This window comes from Danio rerio, chromosome 2 (assembly GCF_052040795.2).
Source record: "Danio rerio strain M-AB ecotype USA chromosome 2, GRCz13ab, whole genome shotgun sequence".
Taxonomy (NCBI): Eukaryota; Metazoa; Chordata; class Actinopteri; order Cypriniformes; family Danionidae; genus Danio; species Danio rerio.
Genome location: NC_141022.1, coordinates 51728403 through 51754920, shown reverse-complemented (window position 1 = coordinate 51754920; position 26518 = coordinate 51728403). Strand labels below are relative to the sequence as shown.

The 26518-nt window shown below is 34.6% G+C and overlaps 1 protein-coding gene across 7 annotated transcripts in view; it reads left to right on the top strand.

Moving 5' to 3' along the window:
- The window catches only part of gigyf2 (GRB10 interacting GYF protein 2), a 52697-nt gene that overhangs the window by 2029 nt on the left and 24150 nt on the right, over nucleotides 1-26518 (top strand). For 4 of the 7 annotated variants that reach the window (XR_015477807.1, XR_015477806.1, XM_087239678.1 and 1 more), the window contains exons 2-19: nucleotides 5118-5168; nucleotides 6780-6918; nucleotides 7049-7144; nucleotides 9011-9119; nucleotides 9371-9476; nucleotides 9723-9763; nucleotides 9987-10019; nucleotides 11303-11473; nucleotides 11786-11994; nucleotides 12107-12257; nucleotides 14185-14436; nucleotides 14545-14741; nucleotides 17380-17530; nucleotides 19418-19584; nucleotides 19687-19781; nucleotides 21154-21258; nucleotides 21429-21568; nucleotides 26348-26445. Coding sequence is in view for 4 of the 7 variants with exons in the window: in XM_087239678.1 (XP_087095804.1) it covers nucleotides 5131-5168; nucleotides 6780-6918; nucleotides 7049-7144; nucleotides 9011-9119; nucleotides 9371-9476; nucleotides 9723-9763; nucleotides 9987-10019; nucleotides 11303-11473; nucleotides 11786-11994; nucleotides 12107-12257; nucleotides 14185-14436; nucleotides 14545-14741; nucleotides 17380-17530; nucleotides 19418-19584; nucleotides 19687-19781; nucleotides 21154-21258; nucleotides 21429-21568; nucleotides 26348-26445 (2298 nt within the window). In the remaining 3 variants the exon portion in view is untranslated. 7 annotated transcript variants of the gene reach the window in all.

The window sequence follows — 26518 nt, the reverse complement described above, 5'->3', positions numbered from 1 at the left end:
CAATCTCTATAAATATTTTCCATATTGAATGATAACGATTTATATTCCGATATAAGTTATTAATGCTTTCAGATTTAAAAGAGTCCACTAACTATGACTGACGCCACTAATATTAGAAGGTCAATTAAAGGGTATAACATATTTTCGGCCGATAAATTTAGTAGCTGAAAATTCGGTACATCTCTAATATCAACACACTTTTAGATTCCCATTGTTGCACTTTTCTGCTGTGTAATTGGCTCTTAGATCAATATAGAGTCAAAAAATCCAGAGCTTATCATTGTTGTTTTCACAGAGTTTATCGGTATTCAATATAATATTGTTTATAGGTCCAGCCCTAGCCTGAATACTGTTAGACTTCCAGAAAAAAACAGGGTGTCCACGGGTTATTAAAGTCTTAATGTGTTAACTTTCAAAAATACAATTTTAGGCCTAAAACGTCTCAAGTTTCCTCAAATATTGTGTTTTAGATCTGAAAAAGTCTTAATTTTTCTGTGTTCTTGTAAAACTAACCAATCGAGCAGATACTGTACACAGATCACCAAAATCCTTCTCAAAGTTTAATCAATTATTAACTCTGAGTATGATTTAATTACAATAACATTTGTTAAAAGTTGTGTTTATAGCTACTTGGTGAGGACTGTTGTGAATATTTATTTATTATAGTTTTTAAAACTTATTTTTAATAAAGATGTTTATGTTGGGAAACAAAGTGCATGTAAACTTGAGTTTGCTTTGTTTTATTACATTATAGTTAAGAATTTTTTTTTCTTTTCTTTTTTGATTGGTCAAGTAAAAATATTTTCCAGTAGAACAAAGGCCTTGACTTGGTGTTTAGCTCCATATGTGTCTGGTATTGTTTATTTATGATAGTCTTGAAAAGGTTTTAAAATATCTTAATTTACTTAATGAAACCTGCAGAAACCCTGAAGGATTTATTTCATTTGTACTTTGCTTTACTGCATTATCATTGCTTGTGATGTGGTCTATTACATTTTAGGCAGATGTGCTCAACTACCAAGTCATCCTATTATTACCCAAAACTATCTTAAAATTATTAATTTTTTCCAAGTAGAACTATTCATTTCATCTGTTAAAGTTATGCTCAAATCAAAATATTTATTGCAGAGCAATACAATATTGCAATATTATTTTTTTCCTATATAGTCTAGGCCTAATAGCTGAGATTGTAATAGGGATGCAATAATTAACTAATTTCACTATTAACCGTGTTTAATTCATTCATTCCTTATTTTTTGACTTAGTCCCTTTATTAATCAGGGGTTGCCACAGTGGAATAAACCGCCACCTTATCCAGCATGTTTTACGCAGCGGATGCCCTGCCAGTTGCAACCCAACACTGGGAAACACCCACACACTCTTGCCATGCTTTAATTCATCATAGTTAAATAATTGTAAAGGCTTCTTCACACGCATTTCTGCACGGAACAAAACTGTTGCAACTAGCTAGCTGTGCGTTAGTTTGAAGTTCCAAGCTTGTACACTGAGGCTAATAAGCACACACACTGGATTAACTATGGCTGATGTTGTACACATATTACATCTTTAGCATGCGCAAGTTCGTTATTTCTAATGGAGCCGTATGGCTTGTTCACATATATTAGGAGCGACGCGCATGAAGCCTGCGAGCTGCACACATTCTCATGCTTTTCAGGCACTTTTGGATGAAAGAATGCCATGACAAGAACTGACCTGTCAGCTTTATGCTTTGTATAGAATATACACATTTCTACTCCATAAAGAAAAAAATACCATATTGAAAAAAGTACCAAACAATTTTGTAATGTGTTAATAGAGGTTAGGCAGCCTTTGACTACATTTGTTCTCTTAAAAATGGAAATACTTAGCTAATATGTTGCATTGGACAAATATTTTGTTTATTTTTATCTTTATTTTGTTCTGTCAATTAATTTTCAGTGTAAAATGATTACATATGTTTAAAACCCTTTTTATAAACTTATTTTTAAGTCCAAATAGAGAATTGTACTATTGTTTCATTATTATTTTGTGCTGTATTAATTGGTTACTGAGCTTCAATAAATATCACTTTAATATAAGTTTTCATGTGATTTTCTAAATTAATTCAAATTAACGAATGCAAAATAATCATGATAACTATGAAATTGTGACTACCTCAGACTATAATCGTACAACCAAAATCTATAATTATTGCATCCTTTGATTTTAAAGCTGAATAAAATGTTCTGCATGCCTGTTGAGGTGTTAACTTTATCATATGTGGTTCTTGGATAGTTTAATTTATAAAAGCAGAAGCTGTCACTTAAGGAATTTGATCCATTGCTCTGTGCTGTTTACAAGTGAGAGTTTGATTTGACTGTCTGCAGTTGAAATCTAGGGGGATGTCTAGAAAAGTAGAAAAAATCATACAGTTTAAGATGCTGTGAGATGCAGCAGTGCAGTTCATTTTGCAAGTTAGATGTTTATCTCAAATCCTCCTCTTCACAGTGGAAGCGTAACTGTAGTTTTAATGTCATGAACTTTCATACTCTATAACACGATGCATTGTGTTGTTTGTAAATAATATTGCAGCAGATAAAGATTTTTAGTTAAAATAAACTTATTTGTTTTTTTATTTAATTGCAACAAGGCATACAGTTGAAGTCAGAATTATTAACCCCCTTTTGATTCTTTTTTTTAAAAACTTTTTTAAACATTTCCTAAAGGATGTTTAAAAGAGCAAGGAAATTTTCACAGTATGTCTGATAATATTTTTTCTTCTGGATAAAGTCTTATTTGTTTTATTTCAGCTAGAATAAAAGCAGTTTTTTCTCAATAGTACAACTAAATAAATTAAATAGAATAATAAATAAACACACAGCTATGTACATTTATTATAGATCTTTTTGCCCAGACGGACAGGGACTTTTACACATACAATTTGCATCACATCTCAAATTGTATCACATCTCTAGGCGTGATGAAAGATTAGTACAATGTGTCAGACTGCCATACCGCTTCTGCCAGGGGCATCATGCATTTTTTTTATGTGGTTCATTAAGCAAAACACAGAAATAAGCTCTTTATGGCTTCAAATCAAGTGGTTTTTATTGCCTGTTGTGGTTTGAAGCATGTAATCCCATGTTCTGTAAAACCTGAGACACTCCCTAAATTCATGAATACCGACTGTTCAAATGTATTCCAGTTGATTGATCTTTAACATAATCAGAATAGCAAAAATCTCCATAAGAGAGGATGTGGCACAGAACTGACAATACCTGTAATCAGGGTTTTTCCTGGCTTGAAATAGACGTGGTGGTGTTCCGATCATGAAATTTTAGCTACTTGAAACAAACACATTTTGCATTGATTTAAAAATTTACAATTTCATCTCATTTTGAGATGAGATCTTCTGGGAGTTTCCATCTTAGGGTAAAAGTGCAATTAGTAACAAGAAGTTAAAAAGGCAAGATAACTGGTTGTATTATTGTAAACTGAAAATGTAACACGAGTGTAACATCATGCAATCGGTATATAAGAGGGAATTCTGATAGTTATTTAAATCATCTTATAAAATTACATTCTCACAATATGCATTGCAGAAAAACCAAATATTACAATGCAATTTTTTTTATTTTTTAATGTCATGCAGCCCTGCTACATACATGCAAACAAATAACTTTGTTAAAACGTGAATGTATGAGGTAGCAACTTAACATCTCGCCGTGACATGCTTCATGTTGATTTAAGTAAAGACATCGCTTATAATATTGAGTTTGTATGCTCATTGGTTCATGTTTATTGATTATAATAAGCGCATGCATGTTGTATTAACATATTTCACAGCAACATGTTTTATTCATAGATTTTACAATCCTGAAACATACACACTGTTTGTAGAGTAATAAATAAACACACAGTTATGTGCATTTATTATAGAACATTTTGCCCACTATGTTTCCATCCAAAAATGCGAATTAACTCAATGCGCAAAACTGTGTTATTGCATAAAACGTGTGAATAAAGCAGCGTTTGCATCCAACAAGTCAAAGAACAAAATCGTCACTTCCTGATTAACTGGTGCCAAATTTCAACAGTAAATAATGAAATTAGTTGCGATAGGAGAAGCTGCATCAATCTTTTCTTTATTTAATAAATGACTTGCACCTCAGAAAAGCAATCCTGACACGTAGTGAATGTGTGGTGGTATTTGAAGGCGTGAGACGCGGAGCACAGACACTCTTGATTCTGGAGGTCATTAATAATATAATAACACTAATACTGAAAAGCTTAAGGCATTTTAAAATGCCCAAAACAACATTTCCAATGTTTCAGACTGCTGGTTTGTCCATTCACACACACCTTTATCATTACTTGATCTGTTTGACAAAATCACATGACCTTTTTTAATGCGCATACTCAAATTTGTTTGGTAAAAGTGTTTACATTGTAGTTTATGCGCATCTCTTCTTATCGAATAAAAAGTTTGGTTTATTTGGTTATTTGTCTGTTTTTTTTTGCGCATTTTTAAAATTTATGTCCATCTTGGAGTTTCTATCAACCTTTTCTTTATGTGCATATCCACAATGCACATAAAGCTAGATGGAAACATAGCTATTTATACAGACTGCTGAGCTTGTGCTGATTGCTACTACACATTATCTGTTTTTTATATATAAAATATTTATATATATATATATATATATATATATATATATATATATATATATATATATATATATATATATATATATATATATAAAATTAGAGCATTTTGCTGTCATAATTACACAGGCCACACATCATGATAGCAACATTAATATTTTTAAATGGTTGCACTGTAGAGCACTGGTAACTAGATGATTTGTGGCCACAATAAATGTTTTTTCCATGTGTGAGACACTATACATTGAACTGTACAGCTTTCTCTTCTGATATGTCTTTCTTATTACTATGCATCTTTGCACATTTATGTACTATTGCATTTCAAAATATTACACGGATAAAACATGCGTGCCATTTTTCAGATTTGTATACATTACTGACTTCTCTGAAAGCTTTCCCTAGATTACTATTTTATTTAAGTCACTGTATGTTTTTAGGTTGATTTGATAATTGTATTGTTTTTCTTTATTTAGACTTTCAAGGAAAATGGCGGAAACCCAGACACTCAACTTTGGGCCAGAATGGTGAGTTTTGTTGCTGAATTATTATTAGTCTAATTCAGCTTTTATTTATGCTTTTTAATGGCACGTCATGAATCTACACTGTCCTGGGTGATTATAGTTTCAACAAGCCTGTTTTTTTAGTTATTGAAAGTTGAGGGATTCATGAAAATGAAACATAAACCTGTCATGTGCCATGCTGTCATGCAGAGAAGCATGACACAAGGCATTACAGCTGATTTTTCGACTAGATTGAAGTTAATCATTTATCTTGGTCAGCTAGGTGTTGGACATTACGTGTTGAAAGTTGTACCTTCATGTCCTGTGTAAATATTTCATAAGATTGAAGCGGTGAAATTTGTATTATTGTTTCACATATTAGGCATGCGTGTCAGATAATTATGACATGCATAAAATGTAGTTTACTATAATAATAGATAGAGCTGGGAATAAAATCATTATCGGTATTTAAGGGTGTGGTCAGAGAGGCTTTTTGGTTTCTTTTCTTGTGCGTCTCAGCCACTAGCTCCCCATTCAAAAGAGTTTTAGCCTAGGTGGTAATATAGTCATTCAACTTCATAATTTGTAATGTTCAGCATGTATTTGTATATGATGGTTTGTTCCTTTACTTGAAAGCTCAGATTTAATTATCATATTTTGTTTTAATTAGCATAATTTTTGTTCACAGTATCAATATTGTTATGGTGTCAATGTTGATCTACCTTTACCATTACACACACATTTTATCAAGTTTAAGAGTGTCTTTAACACTTATGTTTCTTTTTTTCTAAAGAGATCATATGTTTTTGTTTAATATTTTTGATTTGTTTATTAAACTATAAACGATTTGCATTAGTAAATGTTGGTAAATTAAAATAAATTGGTTTAAAAAATCTAATATTCCTAAATGTATTGATAAAAATATTCAATAATTATCGATAACGAATGAAATGAAACTTGATATCGTGATAATTTTTTTGCGATATCCCCCAGCTTTAATAATAAACTATATAGCACAAAAAATCTAAATATTTTGATTAAGAATCATTTAATATATTTAAGGTCTCTATTTCAGGATCTCAATGCAGCCCTAGTCATTTTAAACCTTTATACTTTGCCACTACATTTTACCCATTTATCAGGATGCTGTTTAAAAATATATATATATAAAAAATAAACACTGGTGTAAATATTATTTTTTTTAATTGTATGTGTGGTTTAATTAATATTGTGATATGTTGAATGGCAATGAAATATAAAAGCCCACAACTTGCATTTAATAAGCTTTAAATCACTTCTGTTAATTTATTTTAATATGGATGGCTTAAATGTGACATCTTCTTTTCGAGTCTGTTATGTGAATACATTAGCTTTTGTTTTACTGATCTGTACATAGAATGCATCACCACACTTTTATTCACTAACCCATTCATTCATTTAGCAGGCTTAAAAGCTTTAACAGAAAATTTAAAACTTCTTAATTTGAATTCATATAACATTTTTAATGAATAGTTTAAAATTTTATTTATTTAAATACTATTTATATTATTTTATTTTTTAAAAGAAAAGTATTTGTTTTACTGTTGCCTTGTATGATTTGGTGACGTAGCATGTTCTCTCTTCTCTGTGTGTCAGGCTCCGTGCTCTGGCTGGTGGGGTGGGCAGCAGCATTGTGGCCTCCCCTCCGCTCTCGCCTGCATTGCCAAAGTATAAACTTGCAGACTATCGCTACGGGAGAGAAGAGATGCTAGCACTTTATGTAAAGGATAACATGGTAAGGATGCTGGTTTTAATTTTATTTTCACATTTAGAAGCCTTGTTAATCTTCTAGTTCTGCAAATTTTTAAAGCATATAGTGTTATTTACATTTACAACAAGTTTAAAATGTTTTCGATCATTTTTAGATTCCGGTAGATCTTCATGATAAGGAATTCCTACCTATTTTACAAGAGGAGCCCCTGCCACCTTTGGCATTAGTCCCTTTTACAGAGGAGGAACAGGTAAGAATGGACCTGTTTATAAACTGAACATGTTTTCTTATCAGGGCTTTATAGTAGGGCTGAACAATATATCGTTTGAGCATCATTATTGCAATCTGCAATAGTCACATCGCAGGATTAGATTATTTTTTAAAGGATATTTAATAATATATATAATATAAAGATATTATTAAATTGTAGATATATATTATTTTTTATACAATGATGACCATGTTATTTTTCATTTGATTGATCAATTTCTGTACATAAATACTATTAGACTACCTGGTTAACCATAAGGTACTGTTTTTTTTATTTTTATTTTTGCTTGTAAAAAAAGGGCTTGATCATCCCAGCCGATCTAAATTATTGAAATATTTCCAAATACAGCTATTTAAGTCACCTAGTGAAATTATATTGATATTATTGAAATATATATTGCACTAAAACAAAATATCGCTTTTTATATTCAATATCAGTTTTTCCAATATGGTGCATTTTCCAGTATCGCACGATATTGAAAAAACTGACAATTGGATATGTTGTTTTTCTGCAATACAGTAGTCAATGTTTGAAGTGGATCAAAAGTGTTTTTCAAAATTGTACAAAAGGCAAGAATGGGTGTTTTTTTTTTTTTTTTTTTTTTATAGCTTTAGGACAACTTTGACGAATGGTTTTGAACCACTTCAGATGTTGACTACTGTATACCGTTGTCAGTATAATTACACACAAGATCACCTAAATAACTCTACTTTGAAAAACTTTTCATTGATTGGGATTGTTTTGTAGGGAGTAGATTTGTAAAATACAAACAATCATAGATGAATACAATAGGACAGACAAAAATATATTGTTTTATGGTTTTCTGTGGAGTCTAACAGTTTTGAAGAACAGGACTTCTATATTAATCAAATGGAAAATAACAGTATATAGTCTTCGTCATATAGAATAATTAAATACAATCTTTCTTAAATTTAAACGTTGGAATTTCTTGTTTTAAATTTGTTTATCATCTTAATCACAGGTCATCTTTCACTGACTAAAGTAAACTTTGCATTGACTTTACAAATGGCACTCTGATATGTGGTAACTGGATATTATAATAGCAACTAGGCATGCTCCAATCAGTCGGCTAGAGATGGGTATATTGATAATCACATTTCACGACTTGATCAGTACTTGTTGATCTGGCCGATCTCGTGAACCAATCGCAAGTGTTTAGGAGTTTACAAGCAGAAGAAGATGCACAGGCGCATCCGGGTTATGCACTAGCAGCACTATAACACATAAGCAAAGTTTCCAAATTGTTGCATTGTTAGTCATTTTACTTACCATTTTTTTATCTGTTTAATCTATTTTTTGTAATAATGCTTCTGATCTTTGCATGTATGCAACATTCTTAATTTGTTATCTTAGGCAAGGCAAGATCTCATACTTAATGGGAAATTGTCAATCACCATGACAAGGAATCAGTACTACATATCAGCTGCAAAAATTCTGATTGGAGCATTTCTTAATAGCAGCTCAACATTGCACATCTGGTGATGTGACTATTACAGATTCACACATTGCGATATCGATGCTGAAACGACAGCCCTAATTCTTATTCATTCATGCAAACCGGAACGTCTGATGTGCTTCCTCCACCATCTCTGTTTTCTACGAAACTCAATTCAGTGAAAAAAAAGGATGATGCCGTGCCTACATATTCAGTGTTGTGGCTTCTGTTATTTTCCATATTATGTAATTTACTTGTTTTTGCTATCATTCTGTGGTCAACATCGATAAGGAATATACACCCACTTGCTGTTTCGCTGTCACGCTACCCAAACCTCCATGATGAAGTGGCACTTGCGTTACTATGCATATGTGTGAATCTCTCCGCAGAGAAATTTCTCCATGTCTGTAAACAGTGCAGCAGTTCTCCGTCTGACAGGAAGGGGGGGAGGGACGGTGGCAGGGGCACCTAGAGGCCGAAGTTCTTCACGAGGGCGAGGTGAGCTACGTTGCAACCGCACAATTACCTTTTTTCCTTCCCCAAAGCTTGTGCAGTCTCTTAAAATGTATCTTTAAGCGGAAATGCTGCACTTTCTGTTGAACCAGAGCAGAGTGCACACCTTTTTTTTTAGCTTGTGTAACATTTTACTTCCTTTGCAACTATCGTCTCTGTGCACACATTGTATTTCTCATGTACGACTAAGAGAGCAAAGGTCAAACTTGTGTATGTTGGTTTCAATTGCTTGACAGGGAGAGGCAGAGGAGATGGTTTTTACCAAAGAAGTTTTGATGATGTGGAAGGAGGTTTCGGTCGTGGAGGGAGAGAGATGCATCGCTCCCAGAGTTGGGAGGAGAGGTACTGGGTTACTGTCTTTAAGCAGTCATTACTATATAAAGTGGTGTGTTGATTTGACAACTCGGTATATGCAGATGAACTGCTAAAAGAAGTACGTTTTGGGAGCTAGATATTATAAATGATAGTAAAAAAAAGATAAGAATATAATTGGTGAAAGACCAAATTAAGTGTACTGGGAATTCCCCACCACCACCTACATGTTTGTTTCAGGTTACCTGTTTAACACTTTTCTTCTTTCCTGCCCAGGGGAGACAGAAGGTTTGAAAAGCCAGGTCGAAAAGATCCAGGTTTGTATGGTAGATCTTTAATAATGCTCTTATACAGTTTAATGTATTTGAGGTTAGTTATGAGAAATATGAGCATTTTCTACAGGCAAAATTAGCATGTTGTTGTTTGTTTATGGGTAGCTGTGGTTATAAAAAGTGTCACCGAGGCACTGTACTCTAAAAAATGAGACATGATGTAATATATTGAATGACTGCACTTAACCAATTTTGTGTCTGTCTGTAGATGGAGCACCAGCCCATTTTCCACTCAATCACAGTAAGGCCTATTTTTTGCTCACAGGTTTAGCAAAGAACCACTGTTCAAAAGTCTGGGGTCACTCTTTTTTTTCTTTTTTAAAGAAAAAATCTCGAATCTTGTTTTTATTTAAACAAATATATATAATAATAATGATAAAAACATTTTATTTAAAGGCGCCTTTCTAGCAACTCAAGTACACTGCACAATCAACAAGAGCAATAAAACAACAAGAGAAATGATAATATATATACAGCATTCATGCAGATAAAATTAAAACCAATTATGCATATAATAAATACTACTACTTCTACTACTATTTTTTTCCAATTTCTTTTTATTATATTTTAACATGGAAATACACATTTCCATGTGTCAAATTTAACATAAATCAACAAACAGACAAATGAAAGAACAAAAGTATTTTGTTCTCAGTATTTTACTTCAGAATACAAAATCACCTCTGTTACTAATCTCCTAGTAAACATTTCCAAACCCACCACTTTTTAAAAACAACATAAAAGGTCCCTAAACTCTGACAAATTAGGTATTTATTTCTTATCATACAAGTTATTTTTTTTCCATTGACGTGTTTTTTACCATCTCTTACGGCATATATTTGGTGCACATATACTTTTCCAATTTATAGAAATAAGTCCTTTCGCTTGTAGAATACATATATTCATAAATATATGCTCTGTCTTTTTTAAAATTTGATCTCTTTGGTATATAAATGAAATAAAGAATTAAAGAAGACATTGGTATATTGACCTCAAGAATATTTTCTAAAATTCCTTTCAAACCTTTCCAAAAATGTATTCCTTTACTTTCTCATATACAGTGATACATTGTTCCTTTAAGGTCCCTGCATCTCAAGCAAGTTTACTACTACTATTAATAACATTATACAAATGCAAATTGTCATGAATAAACTGAAAGTGTTTGGGTCTGTGTAGGCACATAGTCAGTGAACTCTGCGCTAGACCAGCTTTTAGTTGGTCAGTGTTGCAGTCTATTTCAGTTTCCTCTAAATAGCAAGGTGCCAACAATGCGCCTTTACACACCTATATTTTAAACCAGCACACCCATGTGTCCATAAGGTGGCGCAAAACGTGAAAATTACTGTCTCTAGTGTGAAAATAGCCTATCGCACAATACACGTCTTGCACCTTATTGCGTCGTGTGTATGATAGGGCCCTAAAGAAGAAAGGGCCCTGACCTCAAACTTTTGAATATGCATAAGTTTTTTTGAGTCTGCCTTAAATGCTTCAAATATATAACATCACTTATTTATTTTCCAAAAGTAAGGGCAAACTATGAGGACCCTGCTGCAGTGAATGCCCGAAAGTTCATTCATGCAGAGTGTGACAACTGGCGCACCACTCGAGATGAGCTGAATGGAGAGGAGGATGATAACGGATGGAGGCTTGCAGGCGCTCGTCGGGAAAATGAGCGATGGTGTCCTCCAAGTCCAGGTATGACGCATACAATCATTTGGTATATTTAACTTGCACATTTGGTAACCTTATGTATTACGTACTAACATGAACTAACAATGAACAATACTTGTACATCATTTATTAATCATAGTTCACCATATGCTAATTCATTAATAAAATCTAAATTCATGCTTGTTAATATTAGTTGCGCAACTTTTTTCCAATAGCATAAACAAAGATGAACAACTATAATAAATTTTATTTGTTAATTTTTTATGTTAGTAAATACGTTAACATTTACTACTACAGCCTTATTATGAAGTGTTACTGCAATTTCTTTATTTCCAGATGGTCCACGATCAGCAGGGTGGCGGGAACACCCAGATCAACGTCGACGCTTTGGTTTTGGGGATGAGGAACGCAGTGGTTACCGTAGGCCTCGGTCGGGCAGCGGGAGTGCAGAGGAGGAGAGGGACAGTTTACCAGAATGGTGTCTGGAAGATGCAGAGGAGGAGACAGGGACGTTTGACTCCTCAGGGGCCTTCCTCTCACTTAAGGTGAGGGCGCTGGAAGTGAGTGGTTGAGCTTTGATTAATCATTTTACATTTTTGAATGCTCGATAAGGAAGCCTGTTTGAATTAATGTGGGTTTTGATGATTGTTCAATTAGAAAGCTCCTAAGGAGCCAATTCTGGAAGAGGCGGAGCTGGACTTCCGGCCATTGGAGGAGAATGACGAATATGCAGAAAAGGATGACAGTGAAACTGAACAAACCAAAGATACTGACACAAATACTAGGCATGAAAGTGATCGAAATGAAGGTGAGAAGAAAGTATGGTTTCCTATAGGCTACTTAAAATCTCCAAATAAACACTTATCAGTTGTTTAGTAGCTTACTGGTCAGTATGAATTTTTAAAATGTCTTTGAAAGAAGTTTTTATATATCATATACTCACTTGCAAATAGTTGAAGCCATAGTGGGTGGAGTTGCTCACTATAAATAGTAGAGGTGTGAACCTACACTAATCTCACGGTTCGGTTCGGTTACGATTATCATGCCATCCATTCGGTTCAATTCGATATTTTGGTGCATCACGGTGCATTGAAGGTGCTTTCCATACACAGTTTTATATTTTCTTCACAGCAGCATTTCTTGTATTAAAATGTATGAATATATTTATATTTATATACTATTTGTAATACAATTTTGTCATTCAATACAAACAGTCAGATATATAAACTGTAACTTTAAACAAAACGAGCATTTAGCAAATAATATAAACAAATATAAATATCCAGCTCAATTTCTGATCCTTGTCTAGTTCTCTTACACCCTTTTGATTGGTCACACCCTCAAAAAAAACGGTTGCGATTGGCTCTTGTGCGCTGCGTTCTTCACAGATGAGTGATGCTGATAAGCGGCAGGCGGCAGCGGCGATCTCACAGCTGATGCATGATAGACACGGTGGAGAAAACTCTGCAGACACGCGCTCGTTTCTGGATGCAAAAGTAACGCTGTAAAACAGCCAAGAAGAGAAGAAAAACCACGCCAGCAGGTCAAATGGGCCACTTTGTGTGTGTGAGAGAGAGAGACAGCGAAAGAGACAGAGCGCGTGCGCGATAGAGAGAGAGAGAGAGAGAGAAATGGAGTAGGCTACTTTCATTCTCTCGATCTCAGTGAAATAGGGGCTATTGTTGTATATGTCAGTGAAAGACTGATCCAGCAAAAACACAGTGAAATTGTGCACAGTTTATGAGTTTTAAGTAGTTAAAGCGTTGTAAATACTCGCGATCGCCTTCCTCGCGACAGAGCTCATATGAGGTAAATGACGTCAGTAATAACCGGTTATGATTATTACTGATCCGATACCGAATTGTCCGCGTCTGCATCGCAGTGCACCGAAAAAACGATTATTTTTGACACCCCTAATAAATAGTGACTTGCGCTCAGTTCAGTGTAGGAGTTTGGAGGTGTGTGAGTAGTGTTGAATGGTTGGTTGGAAAATAATTAATCTGGATAGCGAATATTATGTATATAATTATTTTGTTACTTTATTGTCTTTATATTATTTATTTTTTATTTTTTGTTATTTTTGTGTATACATATATATTATGTCTACTTTATTTTGGGGATTTTTTTGCATTGGACACTTTTGCATTGTAAATAAACGCATCTTTGCACCATAGTGCTAAGTCAGTTGAGCCATTTTGTCTGTTTACACGTACCCTAACAACGCATCTGTGTGACAAAAGCATATGCAATATGTGTGAAAACATCTTTACTCTTCTTATTAATACCAGTTCCTTTAGGACAGTAGAGCAGATTTTCCAATGGGGTTAATGACTTACCCCATTGCACAGACTTTTAATTTTAGCCAGCTATTCTCAGTGCATCCGATAGATATACGATAAAAAGCATGTCTCAGACCAAACCAGAAGCACTGCACAAAATTCCATTTCCCCCCGCCATGCCTTTCCCTTTATTTTGCCTCAGTATTTTCAAAGGAGTTTCTGTGCTCGCTCTGTTTAATTGAATGGCTTACAATTACATTACAATATCGATGCTGTAAAAGGAACCTTGTGAAGTTGAAAATAGTCACATTAAGCTTTCACCAGAAGTTTATCTTTGGCTGAAAAACACCAACTATGCGTATACCCCATTTAAAGTCTTCTTTCTTGTACAGTCAGTTCATGTTACAACAACCCTTTTATAGTTTTAATTATAATTTTTGTTTTTTTGCTTTACAGAAAACTGTAAATCAGAAGAGCCGTCGCCAGTTGCGGTACCATTTTCAGCAGTAGTTACGCCTCCCAAAGCCACCACCCCTGCACTCATTCAGCCTGTACACCTAGAAAAAGCTGAAGATAAGGAGAGACCGTCAGAGAGAACAACATTACCAGAAATCAGACATGAACTGAGTAAAGCACCACTACACACAGCCCTATCTAACAGCATTGTGGAAGCCATTTCCATAACGCATGTCGCAAACAAACTCCCAGGTAAAATGCAAATGCTTTTGTGTGTAGATATTTACATGTATAATGAGAGCGGTATGTAGATATTTATTGACAGAGAGTATTTCTAGTTATACCCGTTCCTGTTTCCAGATCTTCCGGTCCCAGCGCCTTCAGTTCTGCCTGTCAAGTCAGTGCCCCCTCAATCCACACAGGTCAAGCCTTTAGAGATGCCAGTGTCAGTTCCTCCTGCTCTGCTACGCTCCACAGGCAATGTGGGTCCTATCAGTCGACCCTCTGCCCTGCCATCGGACTTGGATGAGGATGAGGGACTCAAGCACTTTGAGCAGGTCTGAACCGCTATGTACTCGACAGTTAAACATGCAGCTGAATAGTAAAGTGCAAGTGAAGCAGTCAGTAAAGTTTACTCATCCACAACTTCACACATTGGGTTAAATTAGGCTGTGCAGTCTCCAAGTTTAGTGCATTATTTCCACTGTATCTGTTCAGCTGAAGGAACGGAACCAACCCCAGTGACGTCAGACACGGTGATATTCCAAGATTGTGGCACCCTTGCGCTAAAAGCTGTAGTAAAACATGCCTTTTTCTTGAAAATAGTTACATTAATCGAGTTTGTAATGTATATTTTCAATAAAGTAGACAGCAATTTAGAAAATAACGTAAACATGTCTGACTGCTTCACTTCCACTTTTTTATAATTAGCTCATTTAAGTCCAAATGAGTTTTAACATTTTTAAATCTCTGGCAAGAGCACTTTTAGCGTAGCTTAGCATGGATTATTGAATCAGATTAGACCATTAGCGTCTTGCACAAAAATGACCAGAGTTTTGATTCTTTTGATATCTTATTAATTTAGTTGCTATTTAGTCGTTATGGCTAGGAACTATACTTAATTACACCACTCCCTGAATTACACTATTGCAATTACACCATGCCTGAAAATCAGTTAACTTCCGTCAATAAAACGTTAACAGAAAAGAACAACTTTTCATTTTCTGATGGTCTAAGTATACGATTAGACAAGGAGAGTTGAGCTTTAAAGGTGCAGTAGGTGATCTGCCTAAATGCTAACCGGTTAGCATACTTTGTTTGAAACGCTGTCCCCTCACCTGCCATCCAAAGCCTTGCCTCCAGAAACACAAACACGCGCAACTTAAAGATAACAGCAGACAACCCACTAGTTAATGTAATTCGCTAATTAGAAAACTGTACAGTACTTTCTAATACTACAATTCCAAATGATAACTGTATTATATCTAGCACGATCTCAATTATGTAGCAAGCAAAACTTGTCATAATGTGCAATATTTCATGTTCTCACTCTCTCAAACGCTGTCCAAAAGTGACTACTGTATGCTATTTCAGCCCGAATATTCAGAGTGGCATGGTAAACAATATAGGAGCCGCGTCAAAAATGAACCAATGTGAATATAAAAGCAACTTCACCTCAGCAAAGCAGGCTAGGCAGAATATTTACTGATGTTTTGTTGTTAAACTAAATAAAAGTCTGCATTATCGATACTGTGAAAGGTCCCTTATGAAACTTAAAATGGTCACATCAGTCTTTCACCGGGCGATTTCAGGGGCTGAACAACACTTCCGTGCATAAAACCCATTTGCAACAAGACAATCTACATCAGCGTTGTGTGAATGAAATAGTTTTAAAAACAGAACATTTCCTGTCTTAAAGAAATGCTTCAGCCATGGTGTTGTCCTTCCTTCGGCATGCAAAACTAACTCCGATATTGATTCAGTATTTGTTTTCACCACTCTCTCTCTCTCTTGTGTCCACGTGAACACAGCGTGCGTGCACACGCAGTTGTACAAATCTACATTTTCTGACAGTTTGGGCTACTTATCTGAATTATGGGAATTATCGACTCGATAATGTTTAATAAGATGAACATTTTTTTTAGCTTATGCCTTCCTAAAATATAAAAATACATATAAATTTATTTAGATCTTTTACTGTAACCATTACTAATAGAATAGGAAGAGACTTTCAACTAGCACAACAAAAAATGTTTCACCCACTGCACCTTTCGGGATTAAAATTTGCAATACTTTTAGGTCATTTTTTGAGCAAGCTGCTAATTGTTTTAATCCATATCAATGAACTAAAGCCCTGCTCACACCGAGATTTCAGCTACGATTTTATCTGAGATATATTTGGGTAATCCTAAAAGATTCCTGAAATCATGCACTAAATATATGTGGTTCTCTGATTCTTTGATTGTTGGTTTGACATGTTCCACTTAATGCCTGTTGCAATCACATTTTTCCTACGATGAAGTTCAGACAATTTCCTGCAGTGAGACAACAGCTGCGATGAGCGTCAATCCAAGAAGCATTAGGCGCGCAGAATCTGATTATGCAATTTGTGTGACGCTCTGATGCTCCTGGTGATATTATTGAGGGGTGCTGTGAGTAAAATTGCCGCTACAGATTGTTTACGTTTGCTTTGTGGAATCGTTTCAGAACGCAGGATAGTGAAAGTGTCACGGATGGATGGAAGTCCACCCTTCCTTGTTTGTCACGCTGCATTGTCATTCAGTCTGACATTGACAGCTGAGGTCTTATAGTGTGACATGGAAGCCATGTTTGTGCAGTCTGACATGCTACAATCGTTCAGGATTATAAAAAAGTGCACAGTGTGAGCTGGCCTTAAGCTAAGCTAAGTGTTCTCTCCAGACTTGGTGATTGACTAAATGGATTGAAAAATTATTAAACTCAACTGTTTAACTCTAAGGGAGCTGTAAAATGATCTGATGATTCTGCAGTATTTTGTATCTATAATTTAGACCCCAATTTAAAGGAACACTCCACTTTTTAAGTTGATGTCTAAATTATAGGTACAAAATCATGCTGAATGCCTTTTAAGGTTTGTCAGCCACATTGTTTTTCTGCTGGAAGATTGAATGTTTAAGCAGTTGGTGAAATTCACATCCTTTTTTTTTCCTGAAACAGGAAGCTGAGAAAATGGTGGCGTACCTCCAGGATGGTGGCGTAGATGATGAACGTTTGGCCTCTAAAATTGGACCCAAATCATCAGCTCTTCCAATCACAAATGAAGCTGCATTCAAATGGTTTTACAAAGATCCGCAGGGGGAAATCCAAGGTACGCAAATCAAGATTCAAACTAACTAAACTCTGTTTTCAAAGATGTAATGTCATTAGGACTTTTAAATGTCACTAAGAAATGTCTTGTGCTCACTAAAGTTGCATTTATTCAAAAATTAAATTGCAAAAATGATATTGGTATAAAAATAGGTAATTAAAAAAAATTTAACAATTATTTTGTATTTTAATATTTTAAAATGGACATAATTCTTTATTATAATTAGTTATTTTTTTTTATTTTTTTTTTTTAAAGTGCAAAGTCCTCTTTCCATTCTTCGTTTCATGATCCTAAAGAAATAATTGTAGTATGTTGGTTTATTGTAAGTGATTTCATTAAATTAATTTAATATATTGATTTAATATATTAATATATACAGATTTAACATTGTTTTTTTAAGTAGTGTTATATAATCACGTTCAAAATAAAGGTTTGCATTTGTGTAATGTATGTGTATATACTGTGTATATTTATTTTGTATATATAAATACACATATGCATGCATATGTTTGAGAAACAATGTACATATTAATTATATTACATTATGTAAATACATACTGCTCAAAAAAGGGAATTATTAAGGAACTCTGTTCCCTTTTACAGTGTACCGAAGGTGGTGAGAGCGTCAAAGCTCGCTACATTTATCTCGTATTTTAATGGGCTGTTGCAGAATATCATATCAGTTACATTCCTGCATAAAACATGCTTTCTAGTGTGAAAATGTTGCACATTTATCAAATTAATTTAAACAATGAAAGATCAAGTTGCATGTGCTGTGACTTTGCTCCACTTAATTATCCAATGTGTCCAAATGTCTGAAATATTCTGAAGCAGCAATACTGTTTTGTATTGTTGCATGAGATTCCCGCTTAAAAAAAAAAAAAAAAAAAAAAAAAATATATATATATATATATATATATATATATATATATATATATATATATATATATATATGTTTTTTTTTTTTATATATATATATAGCACATCAGTAACTCGCCAGTAGTTTTTTTTTAATACATGTTCCTGTAAGAAAACATTGCAAATAATTGGAAATCCGGCGACCACAATAATCAAACACTTTTGAACAACTGTGGTCTGAGCCAAAGTTCACAGTGTCTGTGTTCTCTGGACTTCTCTCAAGTGCTGGACTTCTACATTCTGATTGCTTGTTGCCGAACTGTGTCATAGCTCATTACCATAAAGTTGACTTGATTTCAAATCTCCTCGACGCCCACACTGGCGAAGACGCGCAGCACTGCTCCACACTGCTTATCACCGCCGGCTCTCATTGAAAATGAATGACTTCCGGCTACTTTGATGCTCTCGCCGCTTTCGGTGTGAACGTACAGTTGTTGTTTTTTTTTTTTTATCGGTATATTTTTTGTATGTAAACATATACGTATTACATATGCATAATATATTTATATAACACACACGTATTGCGTAAAAACTAACTTTTATTTTACCATCTTCTCCCAGCACTTTAAGGTGCTTTTATTTAATTTTAAGCTTGATCTCCATTTAGTTTGCATAAATGCACAGACTCAACGTGTGGCTGTGAAATGTATGTATATGCAGTAGTTAACCATTGAAGTGGTTCACATTTGGTTCAAAACTTTTTTGATCCACTTCAAATGTTGACTACTGAAGGTATTTGGTTCCACATAATTCTAAGTGTTAATATTTTAAATCTTCTGCTAATGAGTTGTTTTGTGTTTGATTACTCGACTTTAAATTGGTCAATGCATTAAGACTTGATTTGTGACATGTGGCTTCGGCCTTTTCCAGTGATGACTTTATCTAAGCTTCAGAAAATGTAAAAAATTACCATGCAACTCAATATAGTTGCGTTCAGTGACCCCAGTTTGTCTGTCTGTCTTTTTAAAGGACCATTTAATAATCAGGAGATGTCTGAGTGGTTTCAGGCGGGCTATTTCACCATGACCTTGCAGGTAAAGCGGGGATGCGACGAGATGTTCCAGCCTCTGGGCGAGATGATTAAGTTGTGGGGACGAGTGCCCTTTACACCGGGCCCGACACTACCTCCCATACTGGTAATATAAAGACGCTCACTTTTCAAATCTCTGACCCAAGATGACTTAACACTACTGTTCGGCATCTGAAAAGTTTTGATTTGTGTGTTTGACTCAATATAGGGAGATGCAGATCAAGAAAGGATGAAGAGACAACAGGAGATTAATGCTCTAAATATGTATCAGCTACAGCAGATGCAATATCAGTATTTACTCAGGTATGAGAGAAGATTATGAAGCGACATGTTTTTTTTATAGCAGTAAAAAATAATAGTTAAAAATACACGACTCTGTTTAATTTATTTGACAATTTTGCACCATATTATGATATGCAGCAAATTATTTGAAACACTTCGCTCCAGTTGGCTACATAATACAGCATTTGCACTATTAATGTGACTTGTAATGCAGAAATGAACTTTTTTTTTTCTCAAATATATTTTTATTAATTTTATTTTAGTGTAAAAACATGTCGGTAATTTATATTGAATAATAAGATAATATACATCTTTCATGTAATTTGAATCCTGCTCCCCACATGAAAAATCTAATAAAAAAAAATAATAATAATAACAACAACAACAACAAATAATTCAATTTGTATTTAATAAATAAACAAATAAATAAATAAATAAGGACATAAATTGCATACATTTTGTTTTTGAGCTGTAGTTATATTTAGCAAAGTGTCAAGTTTTTTTTTTTTTTTGAATATTTATCATATATTAACATTTACAAATCATCTTTTTTTGTGTTTTTTAGTTCATTTAATGTTTTGTCAGGATAAAATAGCTATTCAGTGTTTTCCCTACCATTAAAATAGGGGGTGCCCCGTCCTCCCAATGGCTTTCTCCGCCCTACTTGAAGTCAAGTTAATTTTATTTTATATATAGCGCCAGATCACAACTTTTAAAATAGCTGCATTTAATAGCTTATTCACACAAAGGCATGCAGGGCTCGAATTTGTGACCATTTTTATCACCTATGCACCTAAAATTTAATCTATGTGACCTCATAATATATTTGGGAGCACTTGTTTGACTACATATAATGGTTGTAGTGCGACCTGTTTTTAATTTTTATTTTTTTTGCTATAAACATGCTGAATCACTCTTTCCTGCCACTATATTGGTTCATATAAGCTGTCAATCACTCAAGGCTTTACGCTGTCAGATAACAGAGCTTTTGTAACCGCAGAAAATGTAAACGGCTGAAGTTTAAGGAAGATGCAATGAAAAGTAACGTTACACAGTTTTGCAAACCCACCCAAAGTTACAAATAATGGCACTGATGAGAGCGATCATTGTGAATGTTGATTCAGCAGCCGAGATCAACCGAGTGTTTTTGGAGAGTGGAGAATGACAAAGAACGATATTGCGCAGGCGGTCATCGTGAGAATCCATTTGTGATGATTCTTAGAACGGAGCATTCAAAAGAACTGGGTTTATACAAATACGGTTACATTTTGATCAATTTAAAATATCCATATGTATATTTTTAAGATTTTTTTGTCATACAAACAGTTTACACAACTTTAATTCAATAAATGATTTAATTGTTAACCACTAAACTCACTCTCTTTTCTTTTAGGCAACAATATGCTCTGCAGCAGAAAGTGTTAAACTCTGCTCCTCCTCCTCCTCCACCACCACAGCAGCAGCTCAATCTTCTTCTCCATCAGGCGCTGAAGATCAGGTGTGATAACACTGCTTTTGTTTCTGTCACACAATCACACAGTCATCTGCGTAAAGAAAGGACAGTGGCAAATTAGCATAACAATGCGTGGGCGGAGTGTTACATTGCACTGGTATTGTGGTTGATCATCTGTAACCTTATCTTACAGTTTGCTTGATTTGCTCTTGCAGAACTCCTGAGCCGCAGCAGAGCCTCTTACCTCCCGTCACACGCTCCATGTCGGTTCCAGACTCGGGTTCTGTTTGGGAAATGCAGAACCCGTCCACTCAGGCATCCTGTTCTCCAAACATGCAGCCCGCCGCTCCCAGCAGTACGTTAGTGCCTAGATCTGCCCTAAGGCGTAGTGATATACTAATCTTGATTTTGTTTGATGGATAATATCTGTTTCCACTTTTCTTTTTAAGCTAGAAACAAAACAATAATCTCTGAAATCATCAAAAGTCTAACATGAAAGGCTGATGAATGCACTATTTCAGAAAAGATGAGGACAGAAAAATGTTTAACATATTTTACACAGAAATCACAGCGTACACATGGGAAAACTTGAGATATTCTACATTAACTTTATTAAATTTAACTAAATATTTAAGTTGGTTTTTTGTATGTCTGCAATTTTGTAGTGTTTTCAACCTTAATATCCTCGTGAACTAGATATTTATTTGATGATGGGCACAAAGGGACATTTATTTGCTTAATCACATGCTGAACTGTCTGCTGTGATTTTTAGGTTTATTTTTATTTTTTAAATATTCAATTTAATCTCAATCCAAACAAAGCTGCTATATATAATTAAGTCGCAAGTCGTATTCGCACAACATTCATTCATTAGTTTCTTTTGGCTTATTCTCTTTAGGGTGGACTCACACTATGCTATCTGAACCGTGCCCAGGCCGTTTCCTGGTTTGTTTGAGAAGTGTGAGCGCTCTGAATCGGGCTCAGGCGGGGTTCAGTTGGCCGGGCCTGGCCCGGTTGCAAGAGTTGTGCCAGAGCGCGGTTCACTTGGGCTCTGGCACGGTACGCTTGTACTGTGAAACTGAAGACGAGACGTTATTTTTAAGCAACTGTTTCACATTAATTATTAATCATTCTTACTTTTCAATTAATGCTAACTGTCGTAGTTTATTAAATACGCAAACCCCTCGCTGCATGACAGCTGCAGCTGGAGCAAACCTCCTAATACCTGCAGCACGAGGACTTTTATGTGGCAGCAATGTCTGGTTCACCTGGACTGAAAGTTAAGGTATGAAAATTATGACCTTAAATCTTTTTTTAGTTGGGCATAGGTAATTTGTAATCTTGGAATTAATCTAGATTAAAATGGCTCTTTTGAATTTTGCCGAAGGCATTCAGAATTTTGATTACCTTAATTCAACTAAAGTCATAACTGAACTAAACAGAAATGGAATTAACATGTGGAGTATGCAGATATTAGTGGCATTACTGAAGTAAACACCGCGATCAAACTATTACGGTCATGTAGGACTTTTCGCCATATTTTCTGACAAGATACACATGCGGCAGTCAGTAAAGGACCGCGCGTAGACACATATTGCGAAATGCAGTTTTTTCTTCGCATTTGGCATGCGTTATTAAATTCCATATCACTTTCACCAGTCCTTACTCTTTATTTGTGTCTAATACCCCAGTTTGTCATGAAGGCATGAATTAATTGTTCATGAGTGAAAGTGAAACTGCCGAACAGCAGTTGAAGTCACCCAAAATTACAGGAAACTCTTACGTAAAAGCACTTCACGTAAACACCTTAATTATATTATTGTGTATTTAGGCAAATAACTAGATTCCAGATGTCCATGTAAGCGTAGTCAGTAGTGTCTTAGAGGTAAGTGAAAGATCCAGAGGGGCATAATGCTGATTTGATTCAGAAGGGCACTTTTTTGTCAGACGGCTCACTGGTTTGACTTTCATTCATCGTCATTCATTTAAAAAAGCACACGCTGCATTTTATTTGGATGTATGTGTAGAATAGACCCAGCTCTCAATCCAACTTTGAGAATAGATTAATGGTGATTTTTTTTTTTTTTTTTTTTTTTTTACAATTGTAAAAAAATTGTCTCGTGTTACAATTGATAACGGCCTACCACTAAATCTTTCATTAAATTTAATACAGTTAATTTAGAATTCCCATGCCCGTGTTGATATTTCTGTGAAAAATACATTAAAACGCACTTTCCTGCCCTCATACTTTCCCACAGATAATAATGCATTCACCAGCCTTTCATTTAGACTTCCTGATGATTTCAGAGATAGTGGCAGATATTCACTTGATTTTGTTTGAGTAGAATGCTTCAGCTCGTTACATCAGCAGTTTTTTAGTGGTTTTAAATGGAAAAAAGTGCAGTGCTCTTCCTGCAGCGCTCGTGTTTTATCTCTGGCATGATTGCTCTCTACTCTCACTAACAGTAACGCAACAATCGTTCAGTTTTGGAAATGACTCATTGTCTGATGGTATTAACCTGTTTCAAGTGTCTTAGCTAAATGGCACTTCAGCAGAGCATTTTGCAAGTGTGGCGTTTGTCAGACTTGTTGTTTTGCTTTTAAGCAGGACAGTGGCTTTTGTGATTGCATCTAGTTTTTTCATTCATTCACAATATTCATACCACTTGTTTTTTTACCCAATAACTGAAAGTGATAGCCAAAAAAATTTACTCTCCATATAGACAATTTTGAGGGATGTAAACAAAAACAGTGGTCCCAATGTATTTCCGATCTTACATTTTTTTAATTGTTATAGCTTCCGAGAGTCCAAAAAGAGCCATGTATTGATAAATAATTGTGATAGCTGTTTTATTGTTAAGTTATGATTGAATCGCCTCTTGTTACAGTTATGAAATAGTTTGATAAGCAGGAAATGTTTATGGACCAAAGACACGACCACATTGAAATTGTCTGTACTTTCACTCCAGTGTTTCCCAAACTTTGAGATCCAAAACTCGGTGGAAGACTAAACAATATTAATTTATTTTAGTTTAATATTCTCTTCAGTGTTTAAAATAGGAAATAAGCGTAGACTGGTTTGGCACAAGTAGATGGTGAGGAAAGGATGACAAAGTTGTACCTTTTGGGTGAACTATACCTTTAAAGCAACTACACGTTAGGTACGTGATCAGCATCTGATTGTGAAGCTTTAATGGCCTGTTTCCACTCAGTGGTACGGTACGGTATGGGTCAGTATGCTTTTATGGTCGTTTCCATTGTCAAAGGGTACCAAAAAGTGAACCGTAATAAGGACCAAATGTATGCTGTGTGTAGTTTTTCTTTAAGTAGTAACATATCAGAGACTGTAAGGGGCTGTATGTGTTCATATATGTTGCATTTATTTATTTAATATAATTGCAGACATTACAGTAGGCTATTTTGCGCACTCAATGATCTGCAGTTATGATCAAATCACGTTCATGGAAAGGTTAGTAATGAACATTTATACACAAGTATTTGTGTATAAAGCATTTGATTTTTGAGAAATGTTTAACGTAGGATGTGAACCACCCCTACATCTTTACTTTGACATTTCCTCTAGCAAAAATGATATGTACTGAAAAGCTGTACCATTGGTACCCTTTGGCAGTGGAGACACAAGCCTGGTAAAGGTGATGGGCCATAAGGGCTGGATTAGGTGTACTACACATTGCATTTCACAATCTTGGTTTTTATAAGTCTTTAAGAGTGTGAGTTTTTATTTTTAGATAAAACTCAAAATGAGTTGTTATAGAGAAAACTGATCATTTTATAATTTACTCAAGTTGCTTCCTAATTGTTTGAGATTCTCCTGTTGAACACAAGGGGCGGTTTACTAAAGAAAGTTGGAAGAAACAGCTATTAACTTCTATTGTATTTCTAGTTATCTTTTTTTTACATTCCTAAGAATATCTTGTTTGTTCAACAAGAAGGAAATTGTTAAATGTTTAGAACCAGTTGAGTAAATGGTGAAGATATTTTAATTCTGGTGTGGAGGGGACGATAGCAAAAAAAGCAAAAATAGTTAGTTATCTTTTTTCCAAGGTATATGCAAGGTTTCTTTTATTTATTTATTTAGGCTAAGGTATCTTCAGCAGCAAAGGACCATCCTACATCCCAGCATGCTATAGACCTGAACAGTGCAGTAATGTGAAGTTGTTTTGTTTTGTTTTTTGTTTTTTTACCCAGACATTTAAAAAGGACTTATTCTAGAGTAATAATAACAACACCATGATATTGTGATTAAATATAAACAAAGACATCGGGACAAGTAGATAATGAGTAAAGGATGACAAACTTGTATGTTTGGGTGAACTTTAAAGCGTTGAAGCACGTGATCAGCATCTGATTGTGGAGCTTTAAGTGCTGGATTAGATGTAATACACTGAAATTCATAATTCAACATATTGGTTTGTTTAATTTTTATAAGGTCTTTTATAAGTGTGAGTTTTTATTTTGAGATAAGATTCAAAATGAGTTGTTAAAGGGATAGTTCACCCAAAAATGATCATTTTGTCATAATTTACTCGCACTTAGATTGCTTCCTAACTGTTTGTGATTCTCCTGTTGAACACCAGAAGATTTACTGACTTTGTTATTAACTTCCATTGTATTTTTCTTCTTTTTTTGTTTACATTTCTCAGAATCTTGTTTTGTGCTGAACAAGAAAGAAATTCTTAAGGTTTAAAACTACTTGCGTGAGTAAATGGTGAAGAAATTTTAATTCTGCTGTGGATGGGACAATACTAAAAAAGCAAAAATAATTGGTTATATTTTCCTAAGGTATATTTAAGGTTTTTGTTTTGTTTAAGGGTTTCGACAAAGACTATTTATTTACTTATTTAGACTAAAGGTATTTCCAGCAGACCATCCTAGATTCAAGCGTGCTGTGGAACTGAACAGTGCAGTATTGTTCAATGGGGGAAAGGCGTTTTTTATTCAGACATTTATAAAGAACTTATCCTAGAGTAGTAATCACAATACCCTAATTTAAAAAAAAATCCAATGTTCTTTATTCTCTCGAATCTTATAGCAGTTCATACCTAGGATGGACTATTCCTTTAAATGGTGAAGTAAATTAAGAAGTTTGACTGTTTTTGTTTGTCTGTTTTAGCTTGGGAAGGGAGTAGCGTATGGGATCTGCCACTAGACAATATGCCTCAAGCGTCTTCCATTGAACAGCTGCAGCTGGAGAAAGCCAAAGCTTTGAAGGTAAGAAAGATATGACACTAGTACATGAATGCATTTCATTTTGTATGTTTTTTTTCTTAGTCTTGTCTGTTTT